Genomic DNA, 19,817 nt, shown 5'->3' with positions numbered 1-19,817 from the left:
TCATTCCCAGTACATCACGTTAGACATTTCATGTCAACTTAGCATAGGTCTGTTGCCAACTACATCAGTTTACCAGCGTTTTCCAATGTTTTTCAACATGTGGCTCGGTAAAGTTGTAATTTAAAATCCCGTGTCATTCTCATGTAACCTAAACCAGTGGTTCCCAACCAGAGGGAAGGATTTTGAGGGTTTTAGGAGGCAATATGTTTACTGAATGTTGACTTGGGTCTGTTCGCTGAATTTTGACTCTTGTGGAAACACTATTTTATTACCCTTTTCACTTTTATTTTTCCAATGTTTGCTACAACCTTTAGACCTACTATTTTCATTTTCTCGCTGCACACCAGCGGATCTTTCTAGTGTGTCGCGGCACACTGGTTGAAAATGAAGGATCTGGACTAATATAAAAATTATTGCTGTGTAGTGAAGTACATGTGATATTTCCGTGCAGGAATTCTGCGTTATCATATGATGAAGGATAATAATAATAACAATAATAATAATAATAATAATAATAATAATAATAATAATAATAATAATAATAATAATAATGTTTTATTTTCGCGGGTAGAGTTAAGGCCATAAGGCCTTCTCTTCCACTCAACCAGCCTTAACCAATACAATACATATTTAAATTACGAATATATAAGTTTTAACGACAAGTAGACTACATATTTATTTAAATTTAGATAAACCTATAAGGTAAAGTAGTAACTTAATTTATGAGCTAATTCAATTCAATCAATTATAATTAATTTGAGATTTGAAATAGCTAGTAAAATGATGAATATTAATTTAATATAAGCTTACTAGAACTATGTTACAGGGAGAAAAAAAAATATATAAATCTAAAATATATTTCTATAATGAGAATATTAATGTAATTGCCGTTAGAGGTTTTGTAAATCTATTTAGATATATTAATGATAATAATAAGAATGGACAGATGTTAGTTTCATTACATGTAATAAATATTAATCAGCAATTAATTTGTTAAGTAAGAATTTATGTAATTTTGACCTAAATGAAGTTATTGTCCAACAACCCCTTACATCACTCGGTAGCGAGTTCCAATTTCTAGCAACTGAAACTGTATAAAATGAAGAAAATAAAGATGTCTTGTGGTAGGGTATAATGAGTAAATTGTTATGATGAGATCTTCTACTTAGCTGATGATATACGGAGAAATTTTGAAAACGAGAAGCCAAATAGATTGGGGTAGCGGTGCGCAGAATTTGAAATAAGAGAACGAGAGAATGCAGGGCTCGTCGATCGCTTAGCCTTAGCCAAGACAGAGTTTGGAAAGACGGGGAAACATGATCATACTTACGAATATCACAAATGTAACGGACGCACGCATTATTCACACGTTGTAGCCTGCTACTCAAATTTGCATTTAGGTTACTTAATATAATATCGCAGTAGTCGAAGTGTGGCATCACGAGTGTTTGTACAAGGATTAATTTTAATTCATCAGGAAGAAAGTGCTTCAGTCGCTTTAATGAGTGAATAATAGAAAATATTTTTTTGGAAGTGTGATTCACTTGTTCATTCCATTCCAGGTGACAATCCATATAAATGCCAAGGTTCTTCACAGTCGAGCTGTATGGAATAGTAATAGCTATTATTTACAATTATCGGTGGCAAATTTTGTTTGTCACACTTCGATCTTTGATGTTCTATTAAGATAGCCTGCGATTTACTTGCATTTAGATTAAGTCCGTGCGTTTTCGACCATATGGATATTGAATTCAAGTCATAAGCGTCATTTATGTAGTTAGGTCGGGTATGCAGATAGATTTGTATGTCGTCAGCATAAATATGGTGTCGGCAGTATGTTAGATTAGAAGAAATAGGATGGGTGGAGCGGAGAAAAATTCTCTCCAGCACCGGGATTCGAACCCGGGTTTTCAGCTCTATGTGCTGACGCTCTATCCACTAAGCCACACAGGATTCCAATTCCGATACCGGATTGAATTATTTCAGTTTAAGTTCCATCTCTTAGTTTCACACTGCTAGTTGCACTGTGTCACAGATGTGTGACAGTGGCACAATGTCCAACACACTAGTGTGCAGAGGTGCACTCATTACGAGTGACTAAGTGGCCGGGATCCGACGGAATGAGCGCCGTCTTAAATCACTAAGTGATTATATACACATATCATATTATTGCGATGTACCGAAGTACGTATGATATTTCCGTGCAGGAATTCTGCATTATTGTATGATAAAGTGGATAGTGGATAGAGTGTCAGTACGTAGAGCTGAAAACCCGGGTTCGAATCCCGGTGCCGGAGAGAATTTTTTCTCCGCTCCACCGATCCTTCATCATATAATATAAAAATGTTTTTTGTGTGTGTTTTTTTTTTTTTAATTTTTACTGCATAGACTTAATATTTTCATCGCATGAATTCGTGATGCCATGGATATTGTTTAAAATGAACATTGGATATAGAACGATTCTTGTAACACCACGTCATTTTTTCTCAAAGGTCTACTGTACTAGTACATTTAGCCTACGTATTATATTATATTGCTCTGTCTTAAACAGGTAATTCTAGTTACAACAGAGAGTAGAAGATACAGTATTTCCTTGATGCAAGAGGCACTTGCATATTGTAAAAACTGATTTTAAAATATTATTTGTTTTTATATTACATACATTATTTCTTCAGTGTTGAGATATGCTCACAAGTAGGGTGACCAGACGTCCTCTTTTGTCCGGACATGTCCTCCTTTTTAGGCCTTTGTTCGGGATCCGGATGAATTTAAAAAAAAATCAAGAAATGTCCTCCTTTTCATAGCTTGTATGTATGATATTTTGAAATTATCTGATTTGACGCCTTTTTCAAGTAATTTTACCTGTAGGTGGCAGTAGCATCGATAGAATATACTCTTCGCCAACGATCATAACTCTCTTTGCATACAAGGTAATATTAAATTCACATTTTGTGCGGTCTTTTTATGTATTTTCATAATATTTATAGTTCCTTTGGCATTCATATGCAGTTAACTGTGAAATCATTTTATATTATTAAGTTTTATCATAATTATTTTTGTAATATTAATATGCTTTTAGGTATGATATAAGCCTAAATCTGTACTGTAAATATTTTATAAGAAAATAGATATTGACGTAATTTATAGTATAATATAGGCCTAAGCATAAATTTAAGTACATATTTGCTGTCCTATTTTTTTCGAACAATGTCTTCCTTTTTGATCTTTGTGTCCTCTTTTCTATCGATATGAATCTGGTCACCCTACTTACAAGATAGTTTTCATTCATTCATAGTCTTCTGCCCAAGGGCAGGTCTTTCACTGCAAACTCAGCATTCTCCAGTCTTTCCTGTTTTCTACCTTCCTCTTTGAAGATAGTTTATATAGTTTAAATTAATTTTTACACGAATCCATGTGTTTAGGATCTGTTATTCTTACGACTTCTTTTGTGTAGTAATAAAATAAAAGTCATTGATTAGATTTCGATATGGTTTCATATTATGCACTACACCTTTCTTTTAAAAAAAAGCGCAATCTTAGGTTAATAAATTAAGTAATAAGTCCTTACGGACGAGCAAAGAATAAAAAACATTATTCTAATATATTTATTTTTCATTATAATCATGAAATTCAATAAATTTATTCATACAAACACTGGTTATTTACATAAAGCATTGCCTGCTAAGAGAACTAGCGCCGTACAGCGGTGAAACATGTGTACTAACATCAGTCAGCTCACTTTTAAATTATATTCGTTCGACTTGTATTTGTTATTCGGCTACATGCCATACTGATCACAGGTTTATGTCCACAAGAAAATAAGATGTTTAGGTTTTATGCAACATGTAACAATAATTTCTTCCACAGCTTATTTATTATTCCATTATGAGATTGGCAAGCGCTGCAATAGTTGCATTTATTTCCTTTCACTTATTCATCAATTATCAAGAAATTGTAGCATTTTCCCACCATTAAGATACGCCTGTATTTATGAAAGAAGACACATGACTTGTGTTGAGACCCTAGATCATATATGTAACAGATAACTCATCGCTATGTTAAAATCGGCAGCACTTTGAAGAGAACAACCGCCAGGAGATGGCAGTACAGTCGCTAATACAATTCAAATGGGAATTATGACGTGACTCCTTAGGTAACAACTAGATAGCAGCGTAGTAAACCTGACAAAAGTTGTTAACGTCAAAGCTTATAAGGCCGACATATCTGGGTATATATGATCTAGGGTCGAGACGTACTGTTGCCACTAGTCACTGATTTGCTTCATCGTTAGACTTCTGACACTTTATCTGTAGCGTGTGAGAGAGAAGGACGTTGAAAGACAGAGAAGAAAGATTCTGCGCATGCGTAGAACAGCACTCGACCAACGCTATAGCATTTCGAGAAAACATCAGTGGTTCTTTCTGAATAAGGAACACGGTGTGTTTCTACTCATAAAAGCGTGTATTTCCAGCTTATGTTGTGCTTATTATTTAACTTGTGTGTATTATATATTATAACAGTATATTTAACTTCTCTTTCCAAACGAATTACGCTAAGCTAAACACTAAGAACTGATATTTTTGTAGTGAGTTATAGCGAGGCAACCCCGCACAGCTCTAACGTCTGCCGAGCGCAAAGATAAAGTGTCAGAAGTTTAATTTTTTTCAGATTAGTAACTCTCCCACAACGTTCATACATTCAAAAAATATATACAAATGTAATTAATCTCCTCTTGTTTTTATTTTGAGATGTCTTTGATTTAAAAATCATGACGGCTGATCCTGACTAATCTGATTAATATAACTGCTAAAGTGTTGCCAACTTGATTAGTGGAAAGCACTAAAAACAGTGCAGAAGTCATTAAATTGATCTCTTATTAGTCGCTAAAGCCTTGTATCAACAATAAGAGTTTGATAAATGTTTATTTGCTAAACTAACTAACACGGAAATACACCAGATCTAAATGGAAAAGCGTTGAATTGGCAAAACTGAACTTCTCACATGGATTCGCCAACAAAGAACAGTTTATTTTATCGTATTTTAATTACGTCCTGTGTTGTCAGCTGCATAATAATGACAATACGAGAACCGTAAAAAAATAAAATTCTATAGTCTAATGTTATTCTAAGGACTTTATTTTCTAAATGGTAGCCATAAATATGCTGCTAATGCAATATTTTTCGATTATGTGACATACCGGTACGTTTAGACATGGAGACTTTGTTAAATTATTAGCATTTGCAATATCATAATCAACGTCATCAACGACTTAAGTCTTTGACCTGTTCCGTCTTATCAGTTTGTTCCCTCCATCTATTTGAAGTGCGTCCTTGTCTTCATCTTCCTCTACCAGTTTACTGCCGTGCTGTTTTGGCTATTCTGGTTTCTGGCATACATTGTAAATGCCCATACCAACTGAAGACCTACATATCTTTCCAAAGGAGCTAAGTGCCAAAAACAACTTTCAGGGTTGTAATGTGACTTCTTTTGCAGTTGCTAGATGGCAGCATAATGAAACTGATAAAAGTTTTCGTCTTGGACATTAGGCTGATCAATATGTTATATGTGATCAGGGGTACCTAACAGTTAAGCCAACAGTATTAATAATACTCAATAGTCCTTGTATAAAGTTTCTCACACATATTTAATTAATCCCATATTATTACTATCAGTTCCAGGTGACTTTATAGACCTATTATTTGTCTCTTTGATTGCTTCTAAAATTTCTTCCTCAGTTATATTATAACGTAGTTGGATTTATGAGTCATTAGAGGTGACGCAAGAAGAGCTTGCCACGGAAAGCTGCGCGAACTTTCGGAAATGTTCGGGTGCACTCGACCTCGCTTCGATTCGATTGGCAGTTCTCAGTCGTCTGCTGGCTTGATGTTTCGAGTGAGATTTATCACAGCGTGTGTAACGTAACGTAAACCTTGCTGCAGAGTAACTAGTAACATTGTTGAAAATACAGAAGCACGAATTTTTACATATAAAATCACTGAATGAAATGACAAAGATGTTATAAGAAGTATGTAATCATGTAATAACTGATATTTGACGTTGTAATAAAACACTAATACTTTGCGATTTTATTAAAATGTTCCGATAACTAGGGTACTATGGTCGGCTTATTGTAATCTGTATATACTCCTTATGTTACGAGCGGAGCCTGTTTCGTTTTTCATACATTTATGAACGTTATAAATAATTCCCTAGTTTGACTGTGTAACGTTTTATTAGCACTTACTAATTTAGAGCGAAACGGGGGGCATTGTTAAGGACATAGAATGTTATACAGAACTCTGTTATTTAATAAACACACTTTGAACTACATAAAACTCCTAATATCAGGGATAAACGCAGAAATGTAACGCATACGCTGGCTTCTACCCGCTCTGCACAGCACACTCCACGATACGAACAGTTCAAGACCGCGCTTTCGAATGCGCCCTGTAATCAGCATTAGGTGATTCATAGCAGCCCTGTAACGAGCATGACGGCACGAGGACCGAATTTCGTTCTCTGCGCATCAGTCAAATGGGCAAGCTTTCTTTGCGCTTCCTCTACCTTAGGTAGCTCTTCACTATTCGTCCATAATGCTTTAAAATAATTTAACCACTCTGTTAGAATACTCGGAATAAAACGTCACAACACCACACGTTCTATGATCGCAGATGCACATCAATCCAATAATCTAGTCGTTCAAGAGGAACTTCATTGTATTGCTGATGGTGGGAGCAATCGTAGGATCGATATCATAGCTATAAATAGAAATAAACAGACTGCCGAAATAATTGATCCTACGAACAGATTTGAAATCTCAGCCACTCAACCATCTGAAGTGAACGGAGAGAAAAATAAAATCTACGAGCCCACGATTCAGTACCTATCAGCGAAATACAACATAAAAAAAATCACAGTTACCGGTATCTTCTTCGGAGCGAGAGGCACCATCCCGAAAACCTTTGTGAAGTGGAAGAAAAAATAAAAGCTGAAGAGAGGTCTTCAAGATGCCAATCATCACTACCTTAATAACATTTTCTATAGCGATATTTCGCCAGCATCTTTATGGTGTACACTCAATTTAAATTGTACTAGTTCTATTTTTTCTTATGTCTTAGTCTCTTTTGTTTGAAACCTGCTTATATGATTTTTCATTTTAAACTTTATTGCGAGCTATTTTGTGTCGCAAGGCAAACCCAAAATATTGGGTCAGACTAGTAAATTTAAATTATTTCAATACCTAGAATTAACAAATGTTAATGTACTGTAGGTACTTTACATTTATCAAGCAACAAGCAACAACAGTGAATGCGTACAATACAATTTTCATATTGTCTGTGCAAACGTGAACAACAGGAAATAGCCTACATTTTATATTGTATGTATGTTGCGCTGGCTTATCTTGAATGACTTTTTAATATATTTATCAATTTCATGATAATCTATAATTTTGATTCTGTGACAGAATGAACTATTTATAAGTTACATTTATAATTAAATGTGACAACATTATTTCACGTTCCTTGCATCTCTAATGACTAGTTTGGTAGTAGTTGTGTCTTAAATCATAATACCAGGCATAGACGTTATGTACATCTATTCTAAAGCTTGCCAATCTCACCATAGGAATTTTCTCACTCTCTTAATTCCAACATGTCTACCTCAAAACTTCAAACTGCTTTGTTAGTGCCTATGTTTAAATCACATGTATTAAGGTCATCATAAGCACTTCCCATTGCTTAGCTTAGGACTATAAAATTTGCAACATTTAACATAATCACAATAATTTATTACTGTCCAACATATCTTTTAACACGTTCACTTCCGTAAGTCGTGATGATTGTCGAGTCTTGAATCAGAATTTATTTACATAAGCTGAAAAAGTAATTGTATGAAATAAATTAACAGTGGCGGCTGGTGGAGGAAGACTCTGGAGCAATGCCCTCATATGCAAATCATTTAAAAAGCTTCCTCTGTTTTCTATTGCTCAACTAGATTCACACTTGTGATATGTATTCAAAACATTTCAACATACTAGTTGACCATTTTGTGTGTGGAATGTAAACAGCGTCGCTGGGCCTTTGAACGGAGTTACGCAATAAGAGACTAACCGACAAAAACATTGAAGTAAATTTGGTTATTTATTAAATATTTTATGCAAAAAGTATTGTAACATTAATACGTTACAAAAATGGCACAAATAATAATAAAAAAGACTAACCGATTTTTAATAACAGACCAGCAGTTTCGTTAATATTACAAAGCAAAATAAATAAATAAATAAATAAATAAATACATTTTATTCAGTGAATAAATTTTGGTTAAAATTGCAGCAGAGTACAGATATCGTATTCTTAATTTTTTCTGAGTTATATAATACAGCCAAGGATGAAAATGATCCTTGCAAGAAATTGAATCTCACTATAACTTTTGGCATCAGAAAACTAGGGAGACCTCAGCTAAAATGGCTGGATGAAGTGGAGAAAGATGTAATAGCAGCAGGTGTTAAGGATGGAAAACAAAGGTGTCAGATCGAAGGACATGGAGAAGCATCGTTGGGGCGGTCAAGGCTGTAGAACCAAAGAAGAAAAAGAAGAAGAAGAAGAATATAATACAGCCAACAACAGATTTGTGCAAATATCTCAATTTTTTTTTTCAAAATGTCGGTTGGTCTATTGTTGCGTATCTCCATCCTTATGTTATTACTCTGTGGGAAAGAGAAAGACATTGTCTATGACTAGAATAAGAGAGCGATCATATTTCACAGGTGACGTAACAGGGCGCGCTGTGTATTAGTACAAGCAATTGCCGTTCCACAAACAGAATGGTCGAGTAATATCACAGTCTGTATATACAGTCACGAAGCTTGAGTTGTGAGTGTACTAGGAACAATAGACTGTGGCGGTACTATTTCGCATTGTCTGTGATGAGGCGATAGTAGCGATCCTAGTGGTTAGCAACTATCTATGGATGCATATACCCTACGTATTGAGCTTCGTGACTGTATATACTAGACTGTGGTTATGCTGCATAATGTCTCCTGCCGCCGTGTTATGCAACACGCAATACTGGGCGGAGTTGGACGAGCTCTTCTGAGAGTTACCATGTCAATGGACACCACCAGCACTCCCTAATGTAGAGACTGCAGCTGGATCCCAGAGAGGAATCTCGGATAAGTCCATCACAACAGATATGTCCTGTTATTAAATGCTTTTTATTTATATGGGCGTCAATGAATACGAATGAATCGTCTCAACAGCTATAAATGGAGTCTCAATTCAAATGCGCTCTTCCATGACTCCACGAGCCGCCACTGAAAATGGATACAATGTTATGCACTGATATCAAAGATAATTGTTTTACATCAGGAAAAGCCTCATGTAAACTTAAGTACGGATAGTACTCTAAGTTATGCACTTTACCTGTACTTGCTCCAACGCCTCGAAAGAAGACTTCAGATCCTTCAAATGTAACTTCTCCTTCTATAGAGGAAGTTCATTTGACTTCTGAGGTATTACAGCGTCTTAAATTGACCCAGAAACGTTGTAAGATACAAACGTTACACAAGACAATGCAGAAAACAATCCAGTCATTTCACAAATGAGAAAAAAAGCTCTGACAAGTGGTATAAATGTATGTTTATAAATATAGTTATTTTATAATGTAACATGATTCCACGAAAAAGCAATTGAAATATCCTGAGAGAGGTTATGTCGCGATTTTTAACCACTACAACTGCAGTTTTCTCACTTACCATAGCCACTTGGTTCACACTAACAGCAGAGTTTGCACATCAAACTACCACAGAGCGCCTGTTGGTCTTCTTGTTAGGGCTGTACGGTTCTAGTGCTTCAGGTGGGCTATTCAGTGCACTGTAGTCGATGGGGAACATTGTGGAATAGTTCGTGCTGCCCTCAAACGGCCCAAATAAGAACTCTCCCGGTCCGTGCGGATGTCTTCCAAGAAGAAAGTTGGCGAAACACAGATGAAAGATGTGGTAGTGCAAAGGATGGTCACCGTTCTGTAAGATAACGAGTACATAATAAAAAGAACTGATCACTGTAAGATAACGAGTACATAATGACAAGAACTGATCACTGTAAGATAACGAGTACATAATAAAAAGAACTAATCACTGTAAGATAACGAGTACAAAATAACAAGAACTGATCACTGTAAGATAACGAGTACATAATAAAAAGAACTAATCACTGTAAGATAACGAGTACAAAGTAACAAGAACTGATCACTGTAAGATAACGAGTACATAATAACAAGAACTGATCACTGTAAGATAACGAGTACATAATAACAAGAACTGATCACTGTAAGATAACGAGTACATAATAAAAAGAACTGATCACTGTAAGATAACGAGTACATAATAACAAGAACTGATCACTGTAAGATAACGAGTACATAATGACAAGAACTGATCACTGTAAGATAACGAGTACATAATAACAAGAACTGATCACTGTAAGATAACGAGTACATAATGACAAGAACTGATCACTGTAAGATAACGAGTACATAATAACAAGAACTGATTACTGTAAGATAACGAGTACATAATGACAAGAACTGATCACTGTTTATTTCATGTGCCTTGTCAATGGCAAAGGTTACAGAGAGGCAATGCTGGTGGTGGTGGTGGTGGTGATGATGATGATTTTTTAGTTGGTTATTTAACGACGCTGTATCAGCTACTAGGTTATTTAGCGTCGATTTGATTGGTGATAGCGAGATGATATTTGGCGAGATGAGGCCGAGGATTCTCCATAGATTACCTGGCATTCACCTTACGGTTGGGGAAAACCTCGGAAAAAACCCAACCAGGTAATCACCTGAAGTGGGGATCGAACCCGCGTCAGAGCGCAACTTCAGGTCGGCAGGGAAGCGCCTTAACCGACTGAGCGACGCCGGTGGCATGATGGTGATGATGATGATGATGATGATGATGATGATGATGATGATGATGATGATGATGATGATATAAAATGCAGCTATGGTGAAATAATTAATATAGCGCTAATCGAAGTACGAACCAAAGAAAACAATAAAATAACAGCGACTGGAGATTGCTTACAGTAAATTGATCATGAATTGAATCACACTAATACTGTATTAATGACTGGTGTACAGAGTTAATAGTTTATCTCTAAATTCGGCTAAAATTGAAGACAATCACTTTCTTAAATTCTAGCACTACAGTAGTAACCTAATTGAAGAGTCCACTGCAAGAATGATGGATGTCATTTGGAATACATTTTTCAGGAGAAGCAATTGAAAGTTTGAAATGCTTAGCGCTCAAAGCTTAACTGTGATTTTCCGATCATTACTGGACAATGACTATCAGTGTTAATGCCATATAACTCTGTATGTACATTCTATATGTCTTAAGCTATGCATTCACAGTCTTGGTTCATTGACAGTCTTGGTTCAGTCTTGGTGACATCCATCATTCTTACAGTGGACTCTTCAATTGTCAAATTCCTGGGTATAGGCAGGGTGCGAATTAACGGGGAGGGGGATGAGGGGGATTTCCCCTTGTTGGAAAGTTATCTCCTGTCATAAATTCATATTAACACCCCTGTCAGGGATAACTTCTATCCCCCTCTCACAAAATATAATTGTTTTAATACGAGTATATGTACTTTATGAAGTACAAAGTAAGCAAAGAAATTAATAATCAATAACTTTGAAATTACACATCTTATATGAAGCCTGTTAACGGATTATTATGAACAAGATACAAGACAAGCAACTCAGTGCGACCAAGCGTTGAGCCGTATCGAATGAGGATAATAATAATTTTATGTATGGTATTCTCTATCTAGGATTCTATCCCCCCCCCCCCATCAGAAATCTTAATTCGCATCCTGGGTATAGGGATCTTTCTGATACGAAAGCTGAAATATCTAGTTAATCTACCGGTGTTGACAGTTGTTTATTTTACCTACATTCACTCTTACCTGAATGTGAGAAAAATCCACAGCACCGGATCGAATCCCTCTCCTCCAGTGTTTTTCCCTCTGTGGCCTGACTCCAAGTTCGACTGGAGGAGAGGGATTCGATCCGGTGCTGTGGATTGAACCTCGACGTAGCTCAGTGGTTAGAGCGCTTGGTACGTAGAACCCGGGTCGGGTTCGATCTCCGGCGCCGGAGCGAATGTTTCTCCTCTAATATTAATTGTTACTGTAACAGACGTATTCTGTAGGACCAAAAATTAATCTTTACGTAGATAATCTATGATTTTTTTCTAATTACTTGATAACACTGAAGAGATTAACTATTCTTGCGTAACGTAGTGAAATCTTTTGTGTTTTTTCTAATAGTTTGAAAACACTGAAGGGATTACTCATTCGTATGTAACAACTATTGTTTTCCTCTAATTGTTTAAGAACAGTGTGTAGCATATTGCAGCGAGTTTTTGTGATTTGCATTACCGGTATGCAAAATGTGAAAGAAAATATTCTAGAAGTCATTTCGGACATTTCGCAAGAAGGAATTAGTCGAGTATTTCAGATCATTCTTTGGAGATGTAAAAAACCAATTGAAGCATAAGAAGGGCAATTTGAATATTTCTTATGACATAGGTACACTCCTTTAGAAGCTAAAGTTACTACCGTAGAAATGACAGCTGATTTTGAGTATATAATAGAAAATGTTGCTGAGCTTAGGGTGTGAGGCAAGCGTCATGTATGGAGGACATTGCTTAATGTAAATATTAAAAATTGCTTTTGATTTCTAGTGTGTGCTTCTCTGTGATAATGTCACACTTACCGAAGTCATGTTGCTGTATGCCAGGTCCAGCACCTCGCCGACCTTCTGTGTGCTGAAACCTAGGAAGGACGAATAAAACACCCGTAGCTCATCTCTCGTTATCACTCCTGTACCTGCAACAAGACACAGGGGATTATTTTTTCTGTTTCTATTTGTCTTAACTGAAGAACAGTTTTAAATTACAAGACCTATACTGAAAATCAGAATCCAATAATTTTCGTAGTTTTCACTAAACACTTAATTTCCCTCCAGCAAGGAAGGGCATTATGGACAGAATAGTGAAAATTCGAACAGCCAGGAAATAAAATTCCCCGAATGCCTGTACTTCCCCTTTGTATATGTTGTTTCAATCTAAAAATAGGCTAAAATCATTTGAGTTACTTATAGTTTGGTTTTATATTTGAAATTAGACATAAAGTTTTTACTGTTATACTTAAGAAAAGCTTTTGCACTCACATAATCGTAATTGTAGAGTGTAAACTATAAACGTTAAATATATAAAACAACATTTTTCAGGAGAAACATTTTTCTACGTCTAAATCACATACTACTTGTGACAATTGTCACAGCACACAATAACTAGAACATATTTCCGGTTCAAATTTCAACATATGAGCCGTTCAGAGCAGAAGTGGTGTAAGTCAAAAATGGGTAATGAGAGCTAAAGTAAACATTCTGTACAATACAGCGCAAAGTAGCAATTATTATTCAATTTATTTACACTATTAGTAGTCAGTGGATAGCACGAAGGACATATTAATTGCTACTTTGCGCTGTATTTTATAGAATTTTTACTTTAAATCTTATTACCCAATTTTGACTTACACCACTTCTGCTCTGAACGGCTCATATTATGATTTGTGTACGTTATCGGGCTTTACATAATATGCAACCTGTTTTGACAATCACTTAAAAGTGACAAAAAATGATTCTTACAACATTTGTTCTTTGCCCTTCAAATTTGTTTACATGGGCATCTGTTCTTCAAAATTTCGTTTAATAATTTCATTAATTGTGTTGTACTTCTGTAATTTCGGATCTGTATCACTTTCATATCATAGATTAGTTGGCCAAGGTAACTAAATTCAGACACCTTTCCTGTGATATCATTCATTCATTCATTTATTCATTCACTCGCTCGCTCGTCCGTTCGTTCTTTCGTTCGTTCGTTCATTCATTCATTCATTTATTCATTCACTCTCTCGCTTGTCCGTTCGTTCTTTCGTTCGTTAATTCATTCATTCATTTATTCATTCACTCACTCGCTCGCTCGTCCGTTCGTTCTTTCGTTCGTTCGTTCGTTCGTTCATTCATTCATTCATTCATTCATTCATTCATTCATTCATTCATTCATTCATTCATTCATTTATTCTTTCACTCACTCGCTCGTCCGTTCGTTCGTTAATTCATTCATTTATTCATTCACTCACTCACTCACTCACTCGCTCGCTCGTCCGTTCGTTCTTTCGTTCGTTCGTTCGTTCATTCATTCATTCATTCATTCATTTATTCTTTCACTCACTCGCTCGTCCGTTCGTTAATTCATTCATTCATTTATTCTTTCACTCACTCGCTCGTCCGTTCGTTCGTTAATTCATTCATTCATTTATTCATTCACTCACTCGCTCGCTCGTCCGTTCGTTCTTTCGTTCGTTCATTCATTCATTCATTCATTTATTCTTTCACTCACTCGCTCGTCCGTTCGTTCGTTAATTCATTCATTCATTTATTCGTTCACTCACTCGCTCGCTCGTCCGTTCGTTCTTTCGTTCATTCATTCATTCATTCATTCATTTATTCATTCACTCACTCGCTCGTCCGTTCGTTCGTTCGTTCATTCATTCATTTGTTCATTCACTCACTCGCTCGTACGTTCGTTCTTTCGTTCATTCATTCATTCATTCATTCATTCATTCATTCATTCATTCATTCATTCATTCATTCATTCATTCATTCATTCATTCATTCATTCATTCATTCATTCATTCATTCATTCATTCATTCATTCATTCATTCATTCATTCATTCATTCATTCATTCATTCATTCATTCATTCGTTCGCTCGCTCGTCCGTTCGTTCTTTCGTTCGTTCGTTCGTTCAGTCATTCATTCGTTCGTTCATTCGTCCGTTCGTTAGTTCGTTCGTTCATTTGTTTGTTCATTCATTCGTTCGTTTGTTCGTTTATTCGTTTATTCATTCATTCATTCATTCATTCATTCATTCATTCATTCATTCATTCATATTGTGGTACAGGATAGTATAATATAATAATATAAAAAGAAACAACTAACACTTGTGTTTACGAAAATTGCAGCATCTCGCTTGAAAAAAAAATACCGAGTTTCTAAAATTTCATTTTATATTAAGTAAGCTTCGTAAATAGCCTAATATTGTGAAGTCCACATTACCTTTTAGTTTTTCTTCGTGCAATATGCTTCAAAGCATTCTTCAACACTGATCAACATCGTAAATATGGCAGGTGTAAAATAATTCGTTCGTTCGTTCATTCATTCATTCATTTATTCATTCACTCACTCGCTCGTCCGTTCGTTCTTTCGTTCGTTCATTCATTCATTCATTCATTTATTCATTCACTCGCTCGTCCGTTCGTTCTTTCGTTCGTTCATTCATTCATTCATTTATTCATTGACTCACTCGCTCGTCCGTTCGTTCTTTCGTTCGTTCATTCATTCATTCATTCATTTATTCATTCACTCGCTCGTCCGTTCGTTCTTTCGTTCGTTCATTCATTCATTCATTTATTCATTCACTCACTCGCTCGTCCGTTCGTTCTTTCGTTCGTTCATTCATTCATTCATTCATTCATTCATTCATTCATTCATTCATTCATTCATTCATTCATTCATTCACTCACTCGCTCGTCCGTTCGTTCTTTCCTTCGTTCATTCATTCATTCATTTATTCATTCACTCGTCCGTTCGTTCGTTAGTTCGTTCGTTCATTTGTTTGTTCATTCATTCACTCGTCCGTTCGTTCGTTAGTTCGTTCGTTCATTTGTTTGTTCATTCATTCGTTCGTTTGTTCGTTTATTCGTTAATTAATTAATTAATTAATTCATTCATTCATCCATTCATTCAATCATTCATTCATTCATATTGTGGTACAGGATAGTATAATATAATAATATAAAAAGAAACAACTAACACTTGTGTTTACGAAAATTGCAGCATCTCGCTTGAAAAAAAAATACCGAGTTTCTAAAATTTCATTTTATATTAAGTAAGCTTCGTAAATAGCCTAATATTGTGAAGTCCACATTACCTTTTAGTTTTTCTTCGTGCAATATGCTTCAAAGCACTCTTCAACACTGATCAACATCGTAAATATGGCAGGTGTAAAATAATTCGTTCGTTCGTTCATTCATTCGTTCGTTCATTCGTTCATTCATTCGTTCGTTCATTCGTTCGTTCGTTCATTCGTTTATTCATTCATATGTTCGTTCCTTACTTCGCTCGTTCCGTCGTTTATTCCTTCGTTCTTCCTTCCATCCATCCATCCATCCATCCATCCATGTACTCATTCATTCGTTCATAATATTTTCTTCCAGTTCAATTTTAACCCTAACATATTTTTTACGCTGAAGTGCTCCCTTCTGTTGTAGAGAAGATTACCAAATCGTCAGCATATAACAACATTAATTGTAGCGTTTAGTTGCAAAATCAGATACATCACTAAAACATAAGTTTTCAGTATGAAGGAAAAACGTTTGCAAGGAACCAAGGTTTTGCAGCCAATACTATTCTTTCATCATACAAATCCATGTAATGTATTTGGCTTTAGAGAATAACAGTGCTATAGCAGTTGTAGAATGATATGGAGATATTAAATATATCATTAACTCATTTTAGAAAAAAAAAAGTGATGTACCTGATTTTGCAACTACACGCCTCAATTGGAGTGTGTTGTTACTTGAAATTTTGATTCCGTAAATAATAATAATAATAATAATAATAATAATAATAATAATAATAATAATGTGTCTAAATAGATGTCAAAACAAACCAATCAATCCCACGGAGGCTTTATTTTCCCCATAAATTTATTCCGAGTCCTGTTCAGAGAACGTACCGCTCTTGTTGATGACGAGGAAGATTATCTTGGAGAAGTACTGCAGCCAGAGTGGGAAGTCTTGCAGGTTGCGTGCCGGCGCCATCATCTTACTCCACTGCTCCAGCCAGTGTTCCATGCTTGCAGTTCGGGGCACATGCGGGTCCTCTGGCGTCGTTTCGATAAACGTCTCCACGAAGCCGTGCTCCACCTCACGAAGCACGTGGAACTCCGCCGAGTTTGTGGACCAGTCGGCGAAGTGTCGCAAACGCTATGACATAATGAAACTTTAGTTTGCTGTATCTTAGAAATGTCTCGTCAAAAGGCAAAGTTGTAAATGGTAAAACACCCAGCTTATCATTTACTATTAATTGGTTTTGAGTAGTCTTCAATTTATAGGTTACATACATTGAATTCAAAGGTTAGGACACTTTTAAAAACGCTGGTATTTTGATCAAAATAAAGTTTACATATGAGTCGCCGAGAATCAAACTGCACTTTATCCAAAAACCTGATTTTTCAGGAAAGACGAAAAAATAATTCTATGTTGTCTGAAAGTTATTGGAAGAAACAAATAGGCCTACATCGAATTTAAAGTGCAAGCTTCAAAAGTGTATCTCAAGTGGATAAAACTCCGATTTATTTGATGTAATGAAGCGGATTGGAACAAAGTGATGGACATTCTGAAGAAAATAAGTGTGGATTCGAAAGACAGGAAGGTGTTCAGTAACCTATATATGAAACAACGGGTCAAAGTCAGGATAGGAGAAGAAATGTCTGAAGGAAGTGAAACTGGGAGAGGAGTACGACAAGGACGTCCTTTATCATCTACCCTGTTCAACATCTACTTGGAGGATTTGGTGAATTCAGAACAAGGAGGAGTAAAATCAGGAGGACGAAGAATAAAATGCGTAACATTTGCTGATGATATGGCTTTGTTAGCAAAAGAGGAGATGATACTAAGGGATATGCTACTGGAGCTAAATGACAACTGTGAGCAGTATGGAATGAAGATAAATGCAAACAAGACGAAGACCATGGTTATCGCAAGAAAGATAAAGAAGGTAAACTTGCGAATTCTAAATGACGCAGTAGAGCAAGTGGACAGCTTCAAATACTTGGGATGTACTGTATGCAGTAACATGAGCTGCAGCCAGGAAGTCAAAAGGAGAATAGAAATGACAAAGGATGCTTTTAATACAAAAAGGAGCATCTACTGTGGACCTCTGGAAAAATAACTAAGGAAGAGACTAGTGAAGTTCTTTTTGTGGAGTGTGCCATTGTGTGGGGCAGAAACATCGACATTACGACGAAGTGAAAAGAAACGAATAGAAGCATTTCAAATGTGGATATTGAGAAGAATGGAGCGTGTGAAGTGGACGGACAGATTAAGAAATAAAGTTATGTTAGAAAGAGTGAGTGAAGAAAGAATGATCCTGAGCGGGAGAAGAGTTCGAGTCAGAAGAAGATATCAGATGATAGATGTCATTAAGATATGTGGATCATATGCGGACAGTAAGAGGAAGGCAAAAAATAGGAAAGATTTGAGAATGCTGGGTTTGCAGTGAAAGACCTGCCCATGGGCAGAACACTTATGTATGTATGTATGTATGTATGTATGTATGTATGTATGTATGTATGTATGTATGTATGTATGTATGTATGTTCTACATCAAAGTGTAAGATCTGTTTAAACATGATACAAGAAACACATTACAGTCGTAAGAAAATCACACAATACTTCCACCTACGCAGAACACACTACCAACTGCAATCACAACTACAACAATGTAGAAACAGATATGGAAATTCTACACATTGAGCCAAAACACCAGAAACTAAACAATCTAGATTTTTTTACTTGGTTATTTAACGACACTGTATCAATTACGAGGTTATTCAGCGTCGATGAGATTGGTGGTATTGATATTTGGCTAGATGAGGCCGAGGATTCGCCATAGTTTACCTGACATTTGGCTTACGGTTGGAAAAAACCTCGGAAAAAAACCCACCCAGGTAATCAGCTCAAGCGGGAATCGAGCGCAACTCCGGATCGGTAAGCAAGCGACTTAGCCGACAGAGCTACGCCGGTAGGTAACAATCTAGAATAATACGAAATATATAAACATACTGAAACGCATACACAACACATTCTCAACACTCGACTGAATTTCAGAACACACACCCTTTTCGACACAATACTACCAATCATAAACAGCCCACCAATATACCAGCAAGAAGAAACGAGATGAAAGCGCAAGACCTCACTAGCAATCTGAAGGTGATGTACATTCCTGCTGAAACTAGTCATTAAAACAAAATACCGGAAGAGTTATAAAGTTGTAAAGTTGCTAATTTAACAAATTTAATAAATAATTTTATTTTTATGAGAATCAGAAGTGTAAGGTTGTCTAGTACAGTCCTGTGCACAACGAGGAAGTGAAACGGAACTCTGAAATCCCCTCCCATGTCCTTTCAGCTTACACTGCCTTTTAAACAAACACACACTGGACACTGTGCATCATTGATGGATTTCAGGCGACCAGCGAGAGCTAAAGTTCGTATAAGCTATGATGCAATCCGTCTCTGAGCAGTGCTTAACTGCCGGTCTCTCGTCTCAGCCGGGAAAATGAAGTGGGGGAGTTAAGGGGAACTCTGTACTGACTCAATTGGGTTAATAAGCGCCCAGTCCTGGTCTAGTATAAAAGACGAATATTCTCTGGGACTCATCTACTAGAGAAATTGGAGATATGATCCTAAAAATTGGAACGAAAGTTTTGCAACTTTTTCGATATACAGTGTCTCCCATTTATCTTGTGCATCTATTATAACTTTTTTGTTTGGATAGGTATTGGAATTTTTATTTTTGAGCGTTATGTTACTGTAGAACGAGGGGCTAACGTGAGTGTGAAGATTTGGTGCATGTAACTACATTATGGTACAATATGCACACTATTTTTCA

The 19,817-nt window shown here is 36.1% G+C and overlaps 1 protein-coding gene across 3 annotated transcripts in view; it reads right to left on the bottom strand.

Annotated features, from left to right (window-relative positions):
- Window positions 1-281: 281 nt before the first annotated feature.
- The window catches only part of LOC138694310 (uncharacterized), a 511,848-nt gene continuing 492,312 nt past the window's right edge, over window positions 282-19,817 (bottom strand). For all 3 annotated transcript variants that reach the window (XM_069817898.1, XM_069817899.1, XM_069817900.1), the window contains 3 exons: window positions 16,877-17,126; window positions 12,787-12,899; window positions 282-10,021 (listed from right to left, as the gene is read on the bottom strand). In XM_069817898.1, the coding sequence (XP_069673999.1) occupies window positions 9,794-10,021; window positions 12,787-12,899; window positions 16,877-17,126 (591 nt within the window). In that variant the 3' untranslated portion in view covers window positions 282-9,793. The remainder of the gene's footprint in view (window positions 10,022-12,786; window positions 12,900-16,876; window positions 17,127-19,817) is intronic.

Source organism: Periplaneta americana, chromosome 2, assembly GCF_040183065.1.
Source record: "Periplaneta americana isolate PAMFEO1 chromosome 2, P.americana_PAMFEO1_priV1, whole genome shotgun sequence".
In the NCBI taxonomy this organism is placed as follows: domain Eukaryota; kingdom Metazoa; phylum Arthropoda; class Insecta; order Blattodea; family Blattidae; genus Periplaneta; species Periplaneta americana.
Note: the sequence above shows the minus strand (reverse complement) of the source record. Positions and strands in the feature narration are given on the sequence as shown.